This window comes from Phascolarctos cinereus, unplaced genomic scaffold (assembly GCF_003287225.1).
Source record: "Phascolarctos cinereus isolate Bilbo 61053 unplaced genomic scaffold, phaCin_HiC Scaffold_3;HRSCAF=262, whole genome shotgun sequence".
Lineage (NCBI taxonomy): Eukaryota > Metazoa > Chordata > Mammalia > Diprotodontia > Phascolarctidae > Phascolarctos > Phascolarctos cinereus.
The window spans coordinates 107,873,648-107,896,543 of record NW_027555736.1 but is presented as its reverse complement, the minus strand read 5'-3'; the positions used below and the strand labels follow the sequence as shown (position 1 = coordinate 107,896,543).

Below are 22,896 nucleotides of genomic sequence, written 5' to 3'. Positions count from 1 at the left end.
GCTCTAAACAAATTATAGAGCAGCAGAACCCACAAAAAGACAGAGAGAAACAAATTTCCAGCCCAAGACAACCTGGATGGGTGATTAGAAAGGTCTATTGTGCCCAGCTGGGAGAGGAACGCAGTTTGGCACAGGCAAAACAGGCCTCAGCTAACCTGGAGCAGGCCTCAGAGGACTGAATCATGGGCAGCTGTGGCGGTTTCCAGACTTCTCAACCTACAAACACCAAAGGCAACTTAGAAGGTCAGTAGGCAAAGTCTGTGACTATGGTAAGAGAGAAGCAATGGTCCCAGCCCCAGCCCTGGCTGCAGCCATGGGGTGGGTACTGCCAGAGCTTCTGACCCACAGACTGAGAGGGAATCGAGTGGCTGATCAGAGGGGGATTGCAGGGATCTTTTGCTGGTGCTGAGGTAGGATTCGCTTGCTTTGCCTGTGCTTGGATCTGAGTCACAGTTCTGGGTGGCAATCCTGAGTCGAGGAGGAGTGCTGGTGTGGTCGACCTTGTAGTGGCCATGGAGAGAGAATCCTCCTCCCAATTCCAAGGCAGAAAAGAGTACTTGTGGTCACTGACAGATCAGAGCAAAGGCCAGGAAAGAAGTAAACACCTCACCCTTGATCATACCACTGTGGGAGAACTGAAAACTTACAGGTCACTGGAAGTATCTCTGAAAACAGCTGCACAAAGTCCCTGAAGCTTGGGACAGTACATTCTCCACATTGGAAGCAGACCCCTACCTTACAAAGAGTTTAAAACTCAGGTAATTGGCTGGGATCATGAGCAAACAAAGGCACAAAAAAAGTCAGACCATAGAATCTGTCTTTGGTAACAAAGAAGATCAAAACATGCAACCAGAAAAAGCCAACAAAGTCAAAGCTGCTACATCCAAAGCCTCCAAAAAAAAATATGAATCAGGCCCAGGCCATGAAAGAGCTCAAAAAGGATTTTGAGAAGCAAGTAAGAGAAGTAGAAGAAAAACTGGGAAGAGAAATGAGAATGACACAAGAAAATTATGAAAAACTAGTCAGTAGCTTGCTAAAGGAGACCCAAAAAAATAGTGAAAAAAATAACACCTTAAAAAGTAGCCTAACCCAAATGGAAAAAGAAGCCCAAAAAGCCAGTGAGGAGAAGAATGCCTTCAAAAGCAGAATTGACCAAATGGAAAAGAAAAGTCTAAAAGCTCACTGAAGAATACTTCCTTAAAAATTAGAATGGAGCAATTGGAAGCTAGTGACTTTATGAGAAATCAAGACATTGTAAAACAAAACCAGAAGAATGAAAAAATAGAAGACAATGCAAAGTTACCAATCATCTCTTTTTAACTTAGAAAAAAATTATATATATATTTTTTCAGTCAGCAAAAATCTGCTTTCTCTCCCTAAGATATCCCTGCCCTACCATTGAAAAGGAAAGAAAAGCATGTATAGTCAAGCAAAACAAATTTCTGCATCAGCCATATCTAATGTATGTCTCGTTCTTTGCTTTGCATCCTTATCATGAAGTGGGTAGCATGTTTGATCATTAATCCTCTGAAAGAATTATCTTCACGATAATGTTATCTTTCTATAAATTGTTCTACTGGGTCTGTTCATACAGTACTTCCCATGATTCTCTGAAACCACCTCCTTCATCATTTCTTATAGCACAAGAGTATTCCATCACATTTATTTGCTATGACTTGATCAGCCATTCCTCAGTTTATGGGCACTCCCTCAGATTCCCTTATTTTGCTACCTCAAAAAGAGCAATAAATATTTTCATACATCTTTAGGATTTGTTTTGCATAGGACAAATCCCTATTTTAATCTACCCTCCCTCTAATTCTCTCTTCTGCCCTTTCTCTCCTGTTTCATACTGAGTGCAGTGTATTTTTGTATCCAGCTTTGTGTGTGTGTAAAGTTCTTTTGATCAGTTCAGATGAGAGTGAGGTTAAAGTGATCCATTCCCCCCAACTCCTCCTTATTTGTATGGATATATAACTACATATACATATATGTGTATGTGTGTGTATATACATACACACATATACATGTGTGTGTACATACATATACACACATGCATACGTACACACACACCTTATATATGTACTTGTGTGGACTCAGCCACCAGGGAATCTCTGCTGTTCATAGTTATAGAACTGCAGACTCTCATTTGGCCTGGAATTTCTGCTCTGGTTATTCCTTTGCAGGCCTCAGACTGGATCTATACTCTGCCCTGGTTCCTGGCATTGAAGCCATAGAAATGCTCCTGGCTTCTGAACTTGCTCCTTGCTTCTGAACTTGCTCCTCTCTCCTTATATTGTTTAGAGCCTGAGTTTAGTGGGGTGGAAATGGGGTGGGTGCAGGTCTGTAGATACAGGTCCCTTTGTCATTCTGCCCCGTATCTGTGACGAACAGGGTAATGGTAAACAAAGCAGCTAATTCTAACTGTCCCTGTCATAGTGCCTTCATATGGGTATAGGACCCCTTCTTGCCCCAGTTTACAACCTTTCCCTGGACAGTGATGTGCTCACTATAAGGCCTTGTCTCCCTGTCTGCAAACCTCTGTCTGTCTCTTTATGTTGACCTGGGCTCAAAAAAATGATTTACTGGGACCTCATCTTGGATTTCTTCTTCAGAATTAGATCTGGTGCATTTTTGAGACCTATTTGGAGGAGTGTTTGTTGTTTTTTGGTTCTTTTTTTTGTTTTTTTGCAAGGGGTGGGATAGGAGGGGAATGCCTCACTAAATTGCTTCCTGCTATTCCGCCATCCTGGCTGCCCCAGCGATCTCTTAATTGCTGAATCTGATGTTCTTTTCTCAATTCTCATTCTGTTTGGCCTCTAGCTTAATTTCCCACTGTTGGCTACGCTCTCCTGAATATGCTTTCCTTTGAATTTTCTTGAAACTACTCTCTTGGTAGTTCTACTTATCTTGCTTCCCCTCAACCTTTTTTGCTAGTTCATCATCCATGTGATGTCCCCTAACTGTAGGTGTGCCCCAGAATTCTTTCCTGTGCTCTTTTCTTTTTCTCTCATTCTCTCTTGGTGACCTATCAGCTCCCATGAGTTTAATTATCATCTCTGTGTAGATGACTTCCACCCAGCTCAATATATCTAACCCTATCTTTTCTCCTGGGTTCTCTAGTTCTACACCAATTGGTTGTCAAACTCAGTGTATCCCAAATTGATCTAATTAGATTTCCTCCAAAATTCACTCCTCTTTTGAACTTACCTATTTATGTCAAGGACATACCACCATCCTTCCTGTCACCCAAGTTTATAACCTTGGTGTTATCTTCAACTCCTCATTCTCCCTCACCCTGCATATCCAGTTAGTTGTCAGATCTTGTCATTTCTATTTCTGCAACATTTCTCAAATCTGTCCCCATTATCTCTGGTCACACAGGCATCACCTTAATTCAGATTCTCATCACCTCTTTTCTGGACTATTGCAATAGCCTTAAATGGCTCTGGCACTCTATAATCCAAGCCATTGTCCACAGGGCTGCTAATGGTATCATTTCCCTGTTCAATAAATGCTAATAGCTCTCTATGGTATTTAGGATCATATATAAATTAATCTATTTGACTTTTAAAGCTCTTCACAATTTAGCCCCAATCTCTCTTTCCTACTTTCTCCAACTTTACCCTCTGCCCTTGTCAACAGGCAGTCACAACATTGCAAGACTTATATGAAAACCAGGTTTATTACAAGAGAAAGGAACATGCATGTGGAATCCAAAGGGTTTCCAGTCTTTACAGAAATTTGTATTTTTATAATAGCGGGACAAAGGGAGGAAGGGATACCAGGAAAGGGGATGATGTGGGAGGAGAAATGGTGCAGCAAAGGTGGAGAAAAAGACAAGACTACTGGCCCAAGGAGAGGAGCAAGGTGATGGCAAAAGCCTTACTCTTTTCCCTTGGGAACTGCTAGACAATGAATATAGGAGGGGTCTGCTTATCTGCAAAGGGGTCTGGCCTGGGAAGTCAGCTTGCACAAGCATTATCCCAGCCTGGCACAGACTGGCTGATAGCTTGGGGTGCAACAACAAATTATGTTAGCTCAGGGGGAGCTTCATCCTTAACACATTCAGGGCCTCCTGCATGCTCTGGGTCCAGTGTTTCTGGAAAATATAGCAACTCAAAAAGATATGTTCAGAGGAACCCTTAATAATCCTTAACACCCTCCACTCAGCAATCTAGCCATACTAGCTTTCTTGCTGCTCTTCACACCTCATCTTTAGTTGCCATGCCTTTTGTACTCCCTCCTAACCTTCACCTCTTAGAATTCCTAAACTTGTCTCTATTGCTGCCATCTACGTGAAGCTTTTTCTGATCCGTCAGGTGCTATGTCCTTCCCTACAAAGTTGTGTGCGATCTTTCTTTCTCTCTCTCTCTCTCCATATACATAATATGTATGTGTATACACATACATACGTACTATATATATATATATATATGGATATATATAAAAATTTCTTATATGCTTATGGGTGTAGATGTCTTCTCCTGTTAGAATGTAAGCCTCTTGAAAGGTGGGAGGCTGCTTCATTTTGGTCTTTGTATTCTTACGCTTCAATGTATAGTGAATATTATCTCCTCTATTACAAAATTGATCTAGTTTACCCCCTTTTCTCATTTTTGTTCTCTTTAGTGCCATTTCTGCCTCCTTTATAAGCCCTTCAGGGACTGTGATGTTAAAGTTCAAATATGGTAGTTCCACTGCCCTAGACAGAGAAGAGTTTGCTGAAATAGTGTGGACAGGTCTTTTCCATGTTTCTTCTCTATTCAGTCCTCTTTCTAGTTTAATCCTTGAATGTCCTTGGATGTTTTTGCTTAGTGTATATCTTGCCAAACTTTCTTTAACTGGTTTTATCCTCCATTGCTTCTTTCTGCTTTATGAGATGGTATGACTCATAAATGTCCATCCTTCTTCACAAGATTTTACATGTTCCCTAGCTGTGGGTGTTATCCCAAAGCTTTGTCCTATACTTCCTCTTCTCTTTATACCCAAGCACATACACAGTTCTTGGCATACAGAAAGCACTTAATAAATGCTTGTTGCTTCTTTGCTTGTTGATAGGAATTTATAATACAACCAAGTGGTGCCTGTGGAATAAAGGAAATTGGGGGCAGCTAGATGGCGCAGTGGATAGAGCACCAGCCCTGAAGTCAGGAGGACCTGAGTTCAAATGCGACCTTAGACCAAACACCTGACACTTACTAGCTGTGTGACCCTGGGCAAGTCACTTAACCCCAGTTGCCTAAAAAGAAAAAAGAAGAAGAAAAAAGACTTGGCCTGGAATAAAGGACGTTATCAAGGAATTGTATGGCAGAAAGAGAGAAGATGAGCTGATTATTTGGCAATAATGAACGATGACAAACAAAAAGCCAGAATGCTCCACTTAGGTACCCTGAATGTTGGGAGAAAGGAAGGAAAGCCTCCAGTATGTTGGGTGAAAATGCACTTGGGGAAAAATGCGTGAGAATCTCATAGATTTAAGCTCTGAGGCTTCCAGACCAGACCCCTTTCCTTCTGGCATTTAAGTGGATAGATTTCTGGACCTGGAGTCAGAAAGAACTGAGTTCAAATGTGGCCTTAGACACAATAACTGTGTGACTCTGAGCAAGTTGCTTGCTCTCTCTCTCTGCCTCAGTTTCCTTACCTGCAAAATGGAGATAATAATAGCACCTACCTCACAGGGGTTTTGTGAGGATCGAATAAGATAATATTTGTGAAGCACTTAACATAGTGCCTGATACAGAATAGGTGCTTAATAAATGCATAATTCTCTCTTTCCATATCTATTCCCATGGACTTTGGTTGGCAGAATGTGATTACTGTAGTTTTGCCTTGGATTGCCTTGATCATTTCTGGTCCAGTGCTGTTTTTTTATCCTTGCTTGGAGGAGTTATGAGAGAGCGAGCTACATTCTTTCACTGGAATATCTTGAGTCTTCCAATGCTAAATACTGTAAAGGAAAACAGCTTTGAAAGACCTAAGAGCTATAATCAGTGCAATGAATGATCACAAATCTGGAGGACTAGTGATGAAGCATGCTATATACTTCCCAACAGAGAGGTGATAAACTAAAGGAATGGAATGAGACATCCATTTTTGGAATTCCTTTGCTCAATTGTACATATTTGTTACAAGGTTTTTTGATGGGATTTTTTCCAGTTTATTGGAGAAAAGTGGGGTTAGCAATACAGTTGTCAAAAGGAAGAAAAAAAGAAAGCAAAGAAGATCATTGGAACTTCTTTGAAGCATACACAGAAGAGAACAGAAGGAAGGCCAGAATGAAACAGAGACAAGCAGTTCAGTTCTGAAAATAATGAATTCAGTTTATCATATACCTAAAAGGAAAAGCAAGCAACATATAAGAATCACAATATTATTTGTGATCCTCTTTTTCTGTTATACTTTATATATAGAAGTGCTCATTTCATTTGGTGTTTGTTAAGCATAAATTTTTTTAAAAATTTCTTTCCATGTATTTTTGAATCCATCCCTTTTGTCATTCCTTAAAGTGCAGTAATATTCCATTACATTCGTATACCATAATTTGTTCAGCTATTCCCAATTGATGTATATATTCCCTTAGTTTGTAGTTCTTTACTATATCAGAAGTGTCACTGTGAATGTTTTTGTATATAGATCCTTTCCTTTTTGATCCCTTTGGTGTATGGGCTTAATCCTAATATTACTGGGTCAAAGAGTATATATAGTTTAGTGACTTTATGAATATAGTTCCAAATTGCTGTCCAGAATAGCTGGATCATTTTGTATTTCTATCAACAGTCTACCAGTGTGCCTCTATTCCCATAGCCCTTCTGACAATTGTCATTTTCCATTTTTCATTATCTTTATCAGTTTGGGGATAAGGTGGAACCTATGAGTTGTTTTAACTTGCATTTCTCTAACTATTAGTGATTTGGAAAATTTTATCATATGGCTGGTGAAAATGTAGGTTTCTTCCTTTCAGAACTTCATTTTCGTATCCCCTATCCATTTATCTACTGGAGAATGGCTTTTGTTCTTATTTGAGTCAGTTCCGTATATACATACATACATACATACACAAACTTTTACCAAGTTTTCTTTCTGATTTTAACTGTTTTTATGAATAAATCTATTTTTTGTGCTCTACTTTGTGTATAGAATATTCATTTTACTTGATGTCTAAGTCAGAATTTTAAAAAAATTTAAAATAATGTCAGCTGTATTGATTTTGTTCATATAAAAGTTTTTAAATTTTAGTTATCAGAGTTGCCCATTTTATTAGCCCATTTGGTCATTCATAAACTCTTCTATCGGTAGTAGAGATGAGTGTACACAGCTCGGCCTATCCCCTCAGGGTATTCAGGATGAGATTTCTCTGTCAGTACTTCGTGGTTCATAGTCACTAGGTGTTGCTGACATTGGAAACTTGCAGCAATAGTTCTAGGTAAGGGATCCTCCTTGTTCTGGCTGAGAAGTTTCTGCTCTGTCTCCTTGGGTGCTATGATAGGAAGTACTATTGGTGAGTTTTGAGTCAGGACTAAGGTGTAAGGGATAGGGGTTTACAATACAGATGCCCACATTACTGGTATTGGTGGTCTGCTTCTGTAGTATTTGGATATAACTAGTGTTTTATCTCCTTGGACAGGTGTCCACACTGCTCCACTGTCACCAATTTGTACAGCTTATTGTAGTGTAACCAGCTTTGGAATATGAGGACCTGGGTTCAAATCCTAGCTTCAGTGTTACTAGCCTTTGTGACCTTGGGCAAAACCTCTCTGGGACTTAATTTTCCTAATTTGTAGCATGAGAAGATTGGACTAGATAATCCCTTCTTGATCTAATGTTCTTTGTTTTGTGCCTGTGACATCTCTAGGAAATTTCTGTTATGTGGGATTCATATTCCCTACCTAGAATTCCTGCTCCTTAGTTGCTGCCTTACAGGGCTGCTCAGACCCTGGATAATTGCATTATAGAGCTTGGAGAGCCTTGTATCCAGGACTTAGGTCTTGTGTCACTTGTATCAGTGTTACAACTTTACTTGTGTATTTGGCCTGGTTTGAAAGCCAGTCTTTTTTACCATCTCAGTGAGCAAAATCTTGGACTAGAAAGGATTTATCTATCTGCCTCCACATATATTCTACCCTATACAAATGAGACTCGTTTCTAGTTTATTTTTTTAAGACCTTGAGATGGGCAGATTTCATAGCGCCTCTTGACCACCTTCCATTGTCTTATTGGCCTCATCTGCTCATTTTTCCTTTTTCTCTAAACCTGACCTCCTGCTTGGGACCTAAATAACCCATTCTTTTTTGGTCTTTTCTTAGTAGAGATGAAGAACCGCCAGACAGCAGGGAAGCTCGCATTGTGCCCTGGTGTCATCCTCTGGTCAGATGAAGCTTAGCAGTAGGACCATTGAGAAGGAATAAATGAAGGGTATCCTTGGAGGTCCAGACCAAACTAGCCCCTATCCAGGAAAATATATAAACCCAAATGACCTCATTTTGCTAGTGACTCTCCAGCCTGCCTTGAAAAGAAGGCTTTTTGATAATATTCCAGGTGAAGTTTTATAACTGCACTGGAGCCATTTCTAACCCACCCTTTAGGCTTTGGAAGTTTCATCAAACCAGCCCTGTGGGTGGTAATCAAATGCAGGTGGATTCCATCTGCCCAGAGCCTTTCCTCCTACCTAATCAAGTGAGGGCTGGCCTGCCCATGATGCAGCATCCAGAGAAAGCATTCCAGCCTGCAGGCATATGGTGCACTGTCCTCTCCCCTTAACCTTTCCCCACCCCCCCACACACAATATAATCACACATCCCTCTCCCTTAAGAATGATTATGCCATATTATCCCATTGCATCCAAGTGCTCACATCATTGTGCAGTCTGAGGGGACTGTGTTTCTTCAAGTTTGTTTCCTAAGTCTTTGCAGTTAAAAATCATGTATTTTTCTTGACCAGAGATTAAAGGATTAGAGTTAATGTTCTAATACATATTACAAAACTGCTTCTAATTAGTGGTTTCTTGAGGGCATCCCACTAACTCTAGTGACCTCTCTCCTCTTCCACAAATTCTGGTCTAAAATCCATCTTGCATGGCCCTGTAGTTTTCAAGTCCCTCTCTATATTTCATTCCTTCTTTCTTCATAAGCCTCCTTCAAGTATGGCTAAATATTCTTTTGTGGTGTCTTTTTTAGTTGCAAGTGTTCCAGATCTTCTCATTTGGGATGTCTATCACAGACCTCGTAGCACTGATGCTGTAATATTGAATAATAAGGTCAGAGACACCGCAGCACCACTCATCTACCCCTTATATTTGCTCAGTGTCTCAAACCCCAGGTGTGTGCTTTCAAAATGGACTTGCCTTTCCAAATTGTTAGATATTTGGGGGGGAAACCTTACCAATGAAAAGCTCTTTTAAATGTGGTAAATTTTGGTAGTTGGGTGGATTGCCTTTTCAGAGCAGGTGGGTTTTTTGGCCATTTACACCTAGCAGTGTTTGTTCTTTAGTGAGCTGGAAGGGTTGGCCAACCAGTTCGTGAAATTTCCTTTCCAGCGTGTAAAGGTGGACAGGACTTGATGGTGCTCCCATTTAATAGTAATATTAAGTTACACGCAGAGCTGGAGTTGACAGAGCCTAGAAGACTCTTCCTATCTTCAGGCCTTTCAGCCTTTTGAGGTATTGATGATAGAGAACAAAATGCTGAAAATGTACAGTTTTCAGGATTTGGTGTTGGACATATCTTCTCCCTGTCAGAATTCTCATCTCTGATCCCAGATTCCAGAAGCTTAGCCAACAAGGGATTGTTGGCTGTCATCTTAGTTTGTGGTTTATATTTGTATGTTAAGGAGTTTACATGTGTATAATCACCATGCATCATGTTTGTACAAGATATAATTGCTGAAAATTATATCATGAACACATTTTAACCCATCTCGTAGCTGGCAGACTGAGTATCTCTCTCAGATACTTGTCTTTGGAAGCTGCCTTTGCCCCAAGCGCAGTCTGATGCACAGAGCTGTTCAGACCAGTTTCTTTTCTGCATTGTACGTTGTTCCTGCTGTCAACTAATGTCCAGTTGCAGGACTAGTTTGCTAGCAGATTTTTTTTCCATTCTTTATCACTCTTTGCAGCCTATAAATATTAATTTGCTGTTAACTTGCTTATCATACTATCCAGGAGAGGGGAGAAATTAGAGCAAATTCTGTATCCTTCAGTCGCAGTGACTGAGGAAGATCATGAGCCTGCCAAGGACTGTGCTTAGTCTGTTCCTACATAGTACCTTATGGATCTCTTTAGGAATCACCAGATATGGAAGGTCAAATCCAACAGCCAGCTACTAATACTCAGTACCATTGTTGGAATGCTTCCTGTGTGTGCAGAGTTCTGTACTAGGCACTGTTGGGGGTAGGTGGTAGAGTATGGCTATAAAAAAAGAAAAGACAGTCACTGATTAGAAGAATTTTAGTCCATCGGGGAAATAACAGATGTGTGAACATGTAGAAAATTATTTAATAAACTAAGCAAATTAAGTAACCAGATAGCCTGGGGAGTATGTTAAAAAAAAAAGATGAGAATATAGTGGGGTGAGTTGGGAAATTTTCTAGGGATGGGAGGTTATATTAAGGGTAAAAGATATTTTAATCGTAAGACATTGGCATAACTAATGCTAGCTAATTTAAAAACAATTTGCTTTTCTTCTTCTAGATTTACAGGAACAGATGGACCCAGTGGCTTTGGCTTCGAGTTGACATTTCGACTAAAGAGAGAAACAGGAGAGTCAGCTCCACCCACGTGGCCAGCAGAGTTAATGCAGGGCTTGGCCAGATATGTGTTCCAGTCAGGTATGAGACCATAGGCAGCTAGCATCTTGTTTTCCCTTAGGCTAAGCGCCTAGTTGATCTTGGAAATGTACACATATATTTTGATATCTGTTTAGTTCCATATTCCTGTTCATTAGCTTAGTTTGGAGTATTATACCACCCCTTCTGTTTCTTGACATTCCTAGGACAGGGCTTCACCTAGGCCCTAGAAAAAAAGGTTTTATAGTACGACCAACTTCATTGTTCCAAGCTGCCCAGGATCCATGTTTGAAACCTGCCAAGCAGCTTTAGATTTTGATAGGCTGAAAGACAAATTGATACAAAGCTAAGCAGTTTTCTCTTATCTTCTCCATTCCTGTGCTTAAGAGTTTTCTCTTGCGGTCACTGTTTGTTGGGGTTGCAATCATAGGTTGTAGCCTTGATTTCCATTTCAGGCAAGGCTTGAAGGATTTGACTAGGGGGGAAGGGATTATTTGGTAAGCAGTAGGGAACCATGGAAGAATTTTCAGCTGGAAAGTGATATCTTTTCTGAGGCTTGTTTCCATAGTTTGTGAAAGGGGTAAATAGAAATAGATTGGGCCTTAGACAGCCCTCGACATTGTATTTTATGCAGTTGATTCATGTATTCATAGCTTGTGGGTTAGCTTGCAGGAGGGCAGGTAACTGATCAGGCAAGAGAGACTTTGTACCAGGAGGCCTGTCCTTTTTAAAAAATATATTTTGATGCCTTTTGTTTTTATTTACATCATTGTCATCTCTTGGGAAAGACACCCTCTCCCGTATCGAGCCCTCCGTTATAACAAGAAAAATAGTTAAGCAAAAGCCTCTGGTACTGTGTCCACATTTGACAATTCATATAACTTTCTCACCTGTTTTTCTGGTTGGAAGTATGCTTCATTTGGGACCATTGTTGCTTTCTCAGTTACTCAAGAGTTCAGCTTCCTTCTAGTGACCTCTTAAAACACATTTTCTTTTTAATTATAAAGTTAACTTTCATCAGCAAACTTAAATATTTCACTGTATGAAGAACAAAAAAGTATTGTACATGAAACCATGAGCTTCTATTACATATACTTTCAGAGTTTATATTTAATATGATGTTAATAAAATTACTCTGTGTCCATTTCTGAAGTTGTTTTGTTTTCTTCAGTGTATTTTTTGTTTTATTGATGTTCGTTTTTTCCCCATCTCATTACCTACTAGCTTGCTCTGCCTTCCAGTAGAAGTTCTCCCATTTAAAAAATAATATAACTTCACACTAGCTGTGTGACCCTAGGCAAGTCACTTAACCCCATCTGCCTAGTAACAATAATAATAATAATAGAGTCAAGCAAAACAATTCAGTATATCCTCGATGGCTAACAAATATATGTCTCATTCTGTATCTCTAGTCTATCATCTCTCTGCCAAAAAGAGGGCAACATGTAAATGTAAATTGTTCTGTTGGTTTTCCTCATCTTTACTTTGCATTAATTCGTTGAATAGCTAACCAGGTTCTCTTTATCCACCGTATTCATCATTTTTTACAGTATTTTTTATATTTTAAAAAATATTTTTTACCAATATTCCAATTCCACAATTTGTTCTCCATTCTCCATTTGGTGGACGCCTACCCTACTTTGTTTCTGAACAAAAACTGCTTCTATAAATATTTTTGTGCATATTGGTCCTTCTTTCTTTGATCTTTTTGGAATATATGCCAATAGTGGTATTTCTAGGTCAAAGAGTATACAATAGTTTAGTGATTTGGGGACTATAGTTCCATATTTCTTTCTAGAATGGTTGAATGAATTCATAGCTCCACCAGTGGATCTAATCCAAACTTCTTTGGGACTCTGGGCTTCTGATTGGTGAGCATTCTCCTTACATACCTGAAATCCAGACTTACCATACTGCTCTCTGGCCATTTTCATGCCATACCTTCTTGTACCTCACCCTTCCTTCTTGCTTTCTTATACTATCTCTGAAATTGGCAATAAAATCAACACCACTGAAACCACTATCTGCTGTTCCTCTATATGTTTTGTTTTTCTCTGCTACACTGTAAGGTCCTTGGTGGCAGGGATTGTTTTGATCGCCTATATTTATGTTTCCAGAACTTAGCATCGTGTTGGGTTCAGAGGAAGCTCTTAATACAAGCTTCCATTTCATTCCAACCCCCTCGTTTTACAGATGAGGGAACTGCAGATTGTACAAGAGCAACTGAATTATTATGCTTTATTCCCTGGTCCACCTCACATCCTAGGTGAAGTGATGCTTCAATTTACACTATACTACAAGAATCCTCAACAGCAGCCCTCCATAATAATCCAGTTGCTCTTGGTCCCATCCTGAGAGTTAGTTATGTTTAGAGCAGTGAGACTGATTCCATGAGCCTCATAGAAAAATCAAATTCATTACTATGTCAAGTCACACCTGGCAGACTGCTGGTAAATGGTAGAATGCAGAGTAGTAGACAGTAAGTTCTTCATCTTCACAATTTTTTTTTTGGTGAGGGCAATTGGGGTTAAGTGACTTGCCCAGGGTCACACAGCTAGTAAGTGTTATGTGTCTGAGGCCGAATTTGAACTCATGTCCTCCTGAATCCAGGGCCGGTGCTCTATCCACTGCACCACCTAGCTGCCCCGTAGACAGTAGGTTTTTAAAGTGTCCAGAGGCCGGCCTTTGATTAGGGGGTGACAGTGGTCCAAAGTAAGAGGGGAAACTTAAGTTCTTAAATTTGTTGGACTCTCTGTGATCCCTTTAGCTCTGTTCCCTTTGGTCTTCATTAGGCTCCTTCATTAGCTGTGCTGAGAGTATTCTTCCCTTGCCCTGGCCTACCCCACTGTCTTCCTTCATAGCTAAGGAGTTTGTATCTTTCACCAAATAATTTGATGAAAAGTAGACCTTTTTTTTGGGGGGGGTGCTAGGCAATGGGATTAAGTGACTTGTCCAAAGTCACACAGCTAGTAAGTGTCTGAGGTCAGATTTGAACTCAGGTCCTCCTGACTCCAAGGCTGGTGCTCTATCCACTGTGCCACCTAGCTGCCCCCCAAAATAGACATTTCTAATGTGGGGTAGGGGAAAAAGCACTGGACTAGGAGTGAGAAGATTTGGTGAATCCTAATTCTGTCACTAACTTTTTTTTCAAGCCGCATGCATTTATTGTCCCTTTTCTCCCATCATTGAAAAAAGAAGAAAAACAAAATCCTTGTGACAAATATGCAAGGTCAAGCAAAACAAATGCTTGCATTGGCCATATCCAGAAATGTTTATCTCATGAGTCTGTCAATTCTCTGTCAGGAAGTGGGTGGGATGTTTTGTCATTGGTCCTCTGGAATCTTGGTTGGTCACTTGATCAGAGTTCTGAAGTGTTTTAAAATTATTTTTCTTAACAATGTTGTTATTATGTAAATTGTTCTGGTTACTTCACTCTGTATCACTTCAGATAAGTTTTCCCAGGTTTCCCTGAAAACTCTCCTTTTTATTATTTATTGTTGACCAGAAATATTCTGTTACATTCAGAAACCACAGTTTGTTCAACAATTCCTGAATTGATGGACAACTCCTTCTTAGCTTCCAGTTTCTTGCCATTACAAAAAGAACTACTATAAATATTTTTTGTACGTATGGGTCTTTTCCCTGTTTCCTTGGTGTGTAAGTCTAATAATTAATTATGCTGGGATCAGAGGATATAGTGACTTTTTGAACATAGTTCCAAATTACTTTCCAGAATAGCTGGATCACTTTACAACTCTACCAACTATGCATAATGTGCCTGTTTTCCTGAAGCCTTTGGGCTTCATTTGTAATTTTTTGTAATTTTTCGTTTCTGTCATCTTTGCCAGTTGATGATTGTGAAGTAGGACCTCAGAATTGTTTTAATTCTAATTTCTCTGATGATTAGTAAGTTGGAGAATTTTTTCATGTGATTGTTGTTAGACTGTATTCCTTTTGAAAACCTCCTATTCAGACCCTTTGATCAGTTGGGGAATGTCCTTAATTCTTACAAATTTGAATCAGTCCTTTTATACATCGTGGAAATTATAATTTTATCAGAGAAACTTGCCTCATTGTTTTTCCAGTTAACTGTTTCTGTCTAATTTTAATATCTTTGGTTTTGTTTGTACAAAAATTGTCCTTTTTATCTTCTGTAAATCTCTCTTGTTTGGTTATTCACAGGCTCTTGCTGTACCTGTAGATCCAAAAAGTAACTTCTTACTTGGTCCTTTAATTTTTTTTTTAATGTGACCTTTTATGTTTAAGTCATGTATCAATTTAGTATGAGGTATTAGTCTAAGCCTAATTTCCTCCCTACTGATTTCCAATTTTTCTAGTAGTTTTTAGTATATAGTGAGATCTTACCTTAGTAATTGTGGTCTTTGGGTTTATCAGACACTAACCAATTTTTTTTCTTTTGTATGTTGTATACCTAATTTAGTCAACTGATTAGCCTCTTTATTTTTTAGATGTCAGCAAAAACATTTTGATACTTACTGCTTTGTAGTACAGTTTGAGATCTAGTACTGTTAAGCTCTTTTTCTTCCCACCTTCCATTCCATTTTTTTTTCATTATTCCCTTTGAGATTCTTGCCTTTTTGTTCTTCCAAATGAATTTCATTTTTTTCAAGGTCTATAAAATAATTCTTTGGTATTTTGATATGGCACTAAAATAAATTTAGGTTGTGTTGTCATTTTTATTATGTTGATTTGGCCTACTGATAAAACAATATTCCTCCAGTTATTTAGGTCTGTCTTTACTTCTGTAAAGAGCGTTTCATTGTCGTATTCATAGAATTCCTGTGTGTGTGTCATAGTAGGAAGACAAGGAATTTTTTTATATTCTGTAGTTATTTAAAATCAAATTTGTCTTTCCACCTCTTCCATTTTATGTTGAGTTTTGTTAGTCATATACAGAAATGCTGGTTATTTATTTTATATCCTTGTAACTTTGCTGAAATTGTTTCCTTTTTTTTGTTTACTTTATAAGATTTTCTAAGTAAAACATTGTATCATCTAAAAAAGTGGTAATTTTGTTTTCTCTGCCTAGGTCAGGGACATTTTAATTACTTTGTAAGCATAATTCCAAATTATGTTCCAGATTGGGTTTATTCACAATTCTACCAGCAGTGAACTGGTATTCCTATCTTTCTGCAGCTCTTCTAACTTTGACCATTCTCATATTTATCATCCTTGTCGATTTGCTGAGTATGAGGTAAAACCCGAAAGCTATTCTGACTTTCATGATTTGAAAGTCTCTAATATGGTTATCAATAGAGTACAACTGTTGGGAACTGTTTGTCCATATCCCCAGGACTGTTTTGTCCATATCTGTGGATTTGACCTCCCACATTGGAATGGCTCTTGGTCCCCACACATGTTAGAACCAGACTCTCTCCAGAGACACCTGACACAAAGACACCTTAATAAAAATCTCCACTTCTTTTCCAGATGCATCTCTGTCCTATTTGTACAGAAGCTGTTCTACAGCATGCAGTTGAAATAACCCATTTTACCACTTGTGGTCTTGTCTATTCTTGATTTGGTTAAGTATTTCCCCCCTTCACTATGGCTATGAATGGTACGTGATCTGGTTCACATCTAAATTGTTTTATGGTGTGACCTTTAACATAGAGGTCTCATATCCATTTTTGAGTTTATTGTGTATAATGCAAGATGTTGATCTAAAACTAATTTATGCCCAACTGCCTTCCAAAGTTTTCTCAGAAGTTCTAGTCATATAGAGAGCCCTTACCCAAGTTTTTTTTATTATCTTCCCAAGTTTATTGAATACTGTTATTGAGTTCATTTGTTTCTGGTTTTTCTTTATATTGTGTATTCCCACTGATCTAGTTTTCTATTTTTTAACCAATACCAAATAGTTTTCATAATTATTTCATTGTTCTATAATTTAGGGGCAGCTAGGTGGTGTAGTGGATACAGTGCTGTGCCTAGAGTCAGGAAAACTCATCTTCCTGGGTTCAGATATGGTCTCAGACCCTAGCTGTGTGATCCTGGGCAAGTCGCTTAACCCTTTTTGTCTCAGTTTCCTCATCTGTAAAATGATCTAGAGAAGGAAATGGTAAGCCATTTCAGTATCTTTACCAAGAAAGTCCCAAGTGGGATCACGAAGAGTTGGACATGACCGAAAAGAACTCAACAATGATAATTTGAGGTATAAAGGTGCTATTCCTCAGATTCTGGACCTTTTTCCCCTTAAACTGAATTTTGTTGTTATTATTATTATTTTTTTTTAGCTTTGTGAAGGACCTCTTTGGTAATTTGATTACTTTGGCAGTAAATCTGTAAATTAATTTAGGTAGTACTGTTTGTTTTTATTAATCGACACAGACCAACTGTGAACATTGAATATATTCTAATTAAATACGTTCTTCATTTCTTTAAAGATTGTTTTGTAATTGTATCATATGTCTTCACTGTGGCTTGGTAGATTAACTCCCATATATATTACTCATTTTGTAGTTATTGAAATTGGGCTTTTCCTTTCTGTTTCCCCAGGATTTTGTTTATTGTTTCTATATATTTTTTCCTGGATTTATTTTGTGTCTTTGCATCTGTTGACATAACCATGTTGTTTGGGATATTTTTGTTTTTAAGATGATTATTTATGTTAATTACTTTGCTGATGTTGAACTATTCTTGCATCCCTGATACAAATACAACTTTGTGTCATAGTGAATATTTTTTTTGCATATTTTTGTAGTCTTTTTGTTAGGGTTTTATGTAAAATTTTTGAGTCAATAACTAGCGATTAACAAACATTTATTAAGATCATACAGTATTCAGAACACTTTGGAGGCACTGAGGATATCAAGACAAAAACAAAGTAATACCTCCCTTCAAAGAGATTACATTTTTCTTAAAGGATACGACATGTATACAAATAAATACAAAGTAATTTGAGAAAGAAAAAAGTACTAATAGCTTGGTGTAGGGGAAGAGAAAGGGTGGTAAGGCCCCTTTGAAAGTGGTACTTGAGCTGAGTTTTGAATGATATGTAAAGATTCTGAGAGAGAGATGCAGTTGTAGGTACAGGGAACTGGGGACATTGCCTGGGCACAGGTATAGAAAGGGAGATAGAATTAAGGAGCTTGTATTTTATCCTAAAGGCTAAAGGGGAGTTACAGAAGGTTGTTTGGTTTTGGTTTTAGCGAATTTTGTTTATTATTTCAAGTAAAGAAAATGAGAAACAATTGTGCATGTTCACTAACTTTGATTAACATTATAAAAATGGTATATTAACTGCAGGGAAATGTGGAGAAAGGGTGGGCATTAAAATAGTAAAATGATAATTTTAAGAGTTTACAAAGGTTGTGTCATTTACCAATAATCGTACATGTATCAGGACCTTATTTTAACTAGGTCTGTCTTTCCTGAGTCAGCCCTGGCTTTATTGTCTTGTCTTTATTAGATAGCCCACTGGCTGATTCCCTACCAGTCATCCCACTATCCACCTCCTATTGTGGCTGACCAGTCTCATGGGAATCCTACTAATTTATTCACTTTATTTTTCAAGTTCTCCATTATGCTGCTTTCATCAGCTGGATTTTGGTTTCCCTTCCTTGCCGTCCGCTCCCAACATCTTATGACTTGATTTAGGTTATTATGTCGCCATGCTTTCAAGCTATCTTTCTGTAAAATGAGGATGATAATTGTGAAGGAAGTAATTTTTAAAGCACTTATGAATGTGCTACTCTAATGATTTAGTTGGGTTTTCTCCGTCACAGATGTGGTCTGCCGGCGCATATCCAAATGGCTTGGGGGATCCTACTGCTACCACTAAATGATAGCCCTGTAGCATTTGTCAACAGGTTGTGGCACCACAAAGCAGCTTACTTGTATTGATTCAGCTTGCTGCTATAGATCTATAGTTCCTTTTCTCTTCAGTGTTCTCCACAAACCCCAATTTTTTTTTACCTCTTTGATTGTTACCCACTAGTGTGACCTACTTGATCTAATTCTCAGAAATGATAACTATAATCACAGAACAAGGGGCAAGGAGCTTATTGTATTTCAATAGAAGTAATACAGATGTATGTACCTTGTTTTATGTAATACATCTGTTCCTGGATAGTTAAATATATATCAGCTTGCTAGTTAAAGGAACCAATGTTATGAATATTTTAATAAGTTGAATATATTTATCAATTGGAGTTTCTTTTTCATAATGTGAGTAATTAATTTTTAGTTTATTTGTTTTGTAAGTTCTGATTAGATGAGCCAGGTGTCCATGTTGTCCTAATAGCAAAGTCCCCTCTGTAGACTTAGGGGATATGGGAGATGTTTTCCTGAAACATCATAAGATTAGGACAGAGGAAAGATAAAGTAGTATGGGTAAAGAGCAGTCAGGTAACAGATTTCAAGAACCTAGACTGTTGGAGCTCTCCTTCTATTAAAAGCAGAGTATTTGACAGATTTTTACCTTGTTTGGTCAACAGTTTTATTTTTCAAAAGTTACAGGCAGCAGTGAGGGAAAAGGCTACCCTTGACTTAATTCTGTCCAACAAGGAGGAACTTGATGGTTATGGAAGAGCAAGAGAAATATTGGGTAAAAGTGTCCATGACATCCTAGAATTTGTGGTGGTAGCCAAGGAGGAAGAAAAATGGACAGTCAAATATGTGTCTTCAGTTTTAGGGTAGTGGATTTTTTATATGATAGACATAGTCCCAGGACCTAAGACTAAGAAAAAAATGTCGTAAGAGGAAAGGGTGATTTCAAAAATGAAACTCTGGCAATTTAATTGTGAATGGTCTTGATGAAGAAGAAATTGGAGAAGCATCCAGAGGAAAGCTACAGAGAGAATTTAGTTTTAAAGATGTGTACAGAGGCTGGAAACAGTGACATATGTAGCCAAGAATAAATACAAAAGACTACCACAAACCTGTCAAAATAGTTTCAGGAAGGCTAAAGTCCAGAATTTGGAAAGGCTTCTAAAAAAGAAAGCTCAAGGACAACAAAATGGGCTGTAATGGTATATTCCAAACAGGAAAGCAATCAATTTATTTCTTAGAGTAGAAGGTATAATATTAAGAGATGAAAGAAAATAGAACTTCTCAAGTTCTGTTTTGCTTCTACCTTCTCTGTTAAGATGTAAATGATCTTCATATTGGAAAGGGTAGAACAAAGAGGGAATTGATGCTCAGAATATTGTTAAGGAGATAATAGGAAAGCACCCATTTGCTTTAAATGATTCCACATCTCCTGATCCAGATAAATAACTTGTATCCCAGGGTACAGAAGGATCTTATTGGAAGCAATCGCTGAAGCACTGTTGAAAGTCTTTGAGAAATCATGCTGATCAGGAAGAAATACCAACAGAATAGAGATTGTCATATGTCTTGACTTTCAAAAGGTAGGGAAAGGTGGATACTATAAAGTATAGGCTTGCAGGGGCAGCTAGGTGGCACAATGGATAGAGCACCAGCCCTGAAGTCAGGAGGACCTGAGTTCAAATCCGGCCTCAGACTAAACACTTGACACTTACTAGTTGTGTGACCCTGGGCAAGTCACTTAATGCCAATTGCCTTAAAAAAAAATCCCACTTTCCTAAAGTATATGCTTGGGACCTTGATCCTCTGCAGAATTTGGTAATTATGAAAAAGATGGCTTGTGAGGAAAATGATGATCACTAGGAGCTGACTTGGGGTCACTAATAAGTTATGCCAAACAAACAAATCATACTTCATTTCCTTCCTGTGAAGAAATGATAAAGGAGGCAGAATGTTTGAACATCTAGAATATTGTGTACTATTTTGGGTATCACATATTAAGTGAGATATAGACAAAAGGTATCCATAAAAGGGAGACTAGAGTGATAGAAGAGAATGGAAAATGATGTCATGTAAGGATCAGTTGAAGGAACTAGGAACCTTTGGCTTAGAGCGGAGAAGTGTCCAGTTAGTTTCGTTAGGAGGAGCTTATTTCCCAACCTCAGCAGGCCTTGATTTGCCAGCCTCAGTAGAGTCAGTAAATATTTATTAATTGCCTACTGTGTTCCAGGCACTTCACTAAGTGCTGAGGATACAATGTAAGGCAAAAGATAATCCCTGTTCTCAAGGCGCTCATATTCTAATTTGAGAGACATCATGAAAAACAACTATGTACAAACAAGATATATAGAGGATAGATTGGAGATAAACAAAATAGAATACTCCTGGAATTAGTTTGTCTTGACATTATTGAGCCTTAACTTCAAATTCCAATTGATTTCACTTAATTTTTTAGGAGAAGCATGGACTCCCAGTCTAAAAACTGAAACTGAGGATTCTAGAAGTGCCTTCACTTGTGAAGTTAATTGGCAACCTCAACATGTGTGTTCAGTTGAATTTGTAGTTTTAGGGCAAAAAGGAGTTGGACAAAAACGCATTTCAAGAAAAAACTCTCCTTAGCTTTTAGAGCCTGTTAGTTAATCAGACTGTATGACAGACACTGTCAAATAGAGAGGGTTATTAAAAGAAAAAAGAATCAGTCAACAGACTTTTGTCAACTAAGTTCCCACTATATCCAGTGCATGGCATTGTGTTCTAGGTGAGCTAGAGATAAATAAGATTTTGTCCCTACTTTCTAGAAACTTTTAGTTTAATAAGAGGATAAGAAATGGAAACATAAATATGATAATACAAATTAGAATATAATTCTTCCACTGAAATGTCTTAGTAATTAATTAATTATATAGTAATTATAATTATATAAATGTACATTTATATAAATAATAATTATATAGTAATTAATATAGTAAGGTTTACGCGTATAATTCTGGATGTTGAAGGCCATGCCAGCAGTTCTAATATTTTCCACAAAGGTAGAAAAGCTTTCAGTACAGGAAGTGTGAGGACCAGTTTGGAGAAGCTTGTTATGAGGAATGATTAAATTTTTTACTCTAACAGCTCTCAAAAATGATCTGCCATATTGTAGAAGGATTGTAATCTGTGTTGGTTTAGGGAGAACCCACATCAACAAATTCATGCATCGTTGAAATATTGAAGTAAGAATGTGATAAATGGGAAGAGGAATGTAAAGCACTATAAGAAAGTCAGAGATAGATTTTCAGATATTAACAGCAGATTGAATTTTTACAATATGTAACTTAGTAAGTAAAGAAATTTTTCCTTGAGTTTCCTACCTTTCCTAATGTTAAAATCTCATGTATTTAAATTATAATTTATAGGTCCTTTAGGAACTGTTTTTGTTTTTCTATAGCTAAAGCAGGAAAAATATGAACCTAACACTGATTGGCACAGATATACTTACATCTTCATTAATTCCCAGGAATTCATTTAAAGAAGGTGAGGAGATTTGGTGAACAGTTGTTGCCCTTGTAGAACATTCATGGAAAAACACAATTTCTTCTAAAGTGTTTGGATTTATTTTCACTTCAAATAAAGCATAAATCTGTGTTATCCCCTGACCCTACCCCATTAATAAACTCCAGTGGCTCTCTGTCACCTCCAGGATCAAATATAAAATCCTGTTTGTTCTTCAAAACCTAATTCATCTTTTGTCCCATCTTGCCAGTCTTCTTATACTTCACACACGTACACACACACACACGCACGCACACACACACATGCACGCACGCGCACAGAGTCCCCATACTCTTTGATCCAGTGACACTGTACTTACTATTCCTCAAACAAGAAATTCTGTCTCCTCACTGAACATTTCACCGACTCTCCTTATGTGCCTGGAATGTTTTTTCCCATTACCTCTGTCTCCTGGCTTTTCTGGCTTCCTTCAAGTTCCAAATAAAATCTGTTCTACAGCTTTTATGGAAAGGCTTTTCTCATCCTTCTTCATGCTAATGCCCTTTTCTGTGCTAATTATCTTCAATTTATCCTGTATATAACTTGTTTGTTCCTAGTTATTTGCATGTTGTCTCCCCCATTAGATTGTGAGCTCCTTGAGAGTAGACACTGTCTTTTACCCTTCTTTGTATCCTTGGTCTTAGCAGAGTGCCTGATAGATATAAATGCTTACTGATTGACTGATTGATAGACTCCCTCAGTGTTATCAGTTAGCATCATGGCTACTTACCACAAGGCACTTATTGCCACAATTAAGCAACAGTTCTGCAACCCAATTCTTAATTTCTT

At 38.0% G+C, this 22,896-nt stretch overlaps 1 protein-coding gene across 2 annotated transcripts in view; it reads left to right on the top strand.

Moving 5' to 3' along the window:
• Window positions 1–22,896, top strand: part of SUFU (SUFU negative regulator of hedgehog signaling) — a 133,799-nt gene that overhangs the window by 30,986 nt on the left and 79,917 nt on the right. For both annotated transcript variants that reach the window (XM_020967505.2, XM_020967501.2), the window contains exon 3: window positions 10,688–10,824. In XM_020967505.2, coding sequence (XP_020823164.1) covers window positions 10,688–10,824 — 137 coding nt within the window. The remainder of the gene's footprint in view (window positions 1–10,687; window positions 10,825–22,896) is intronic.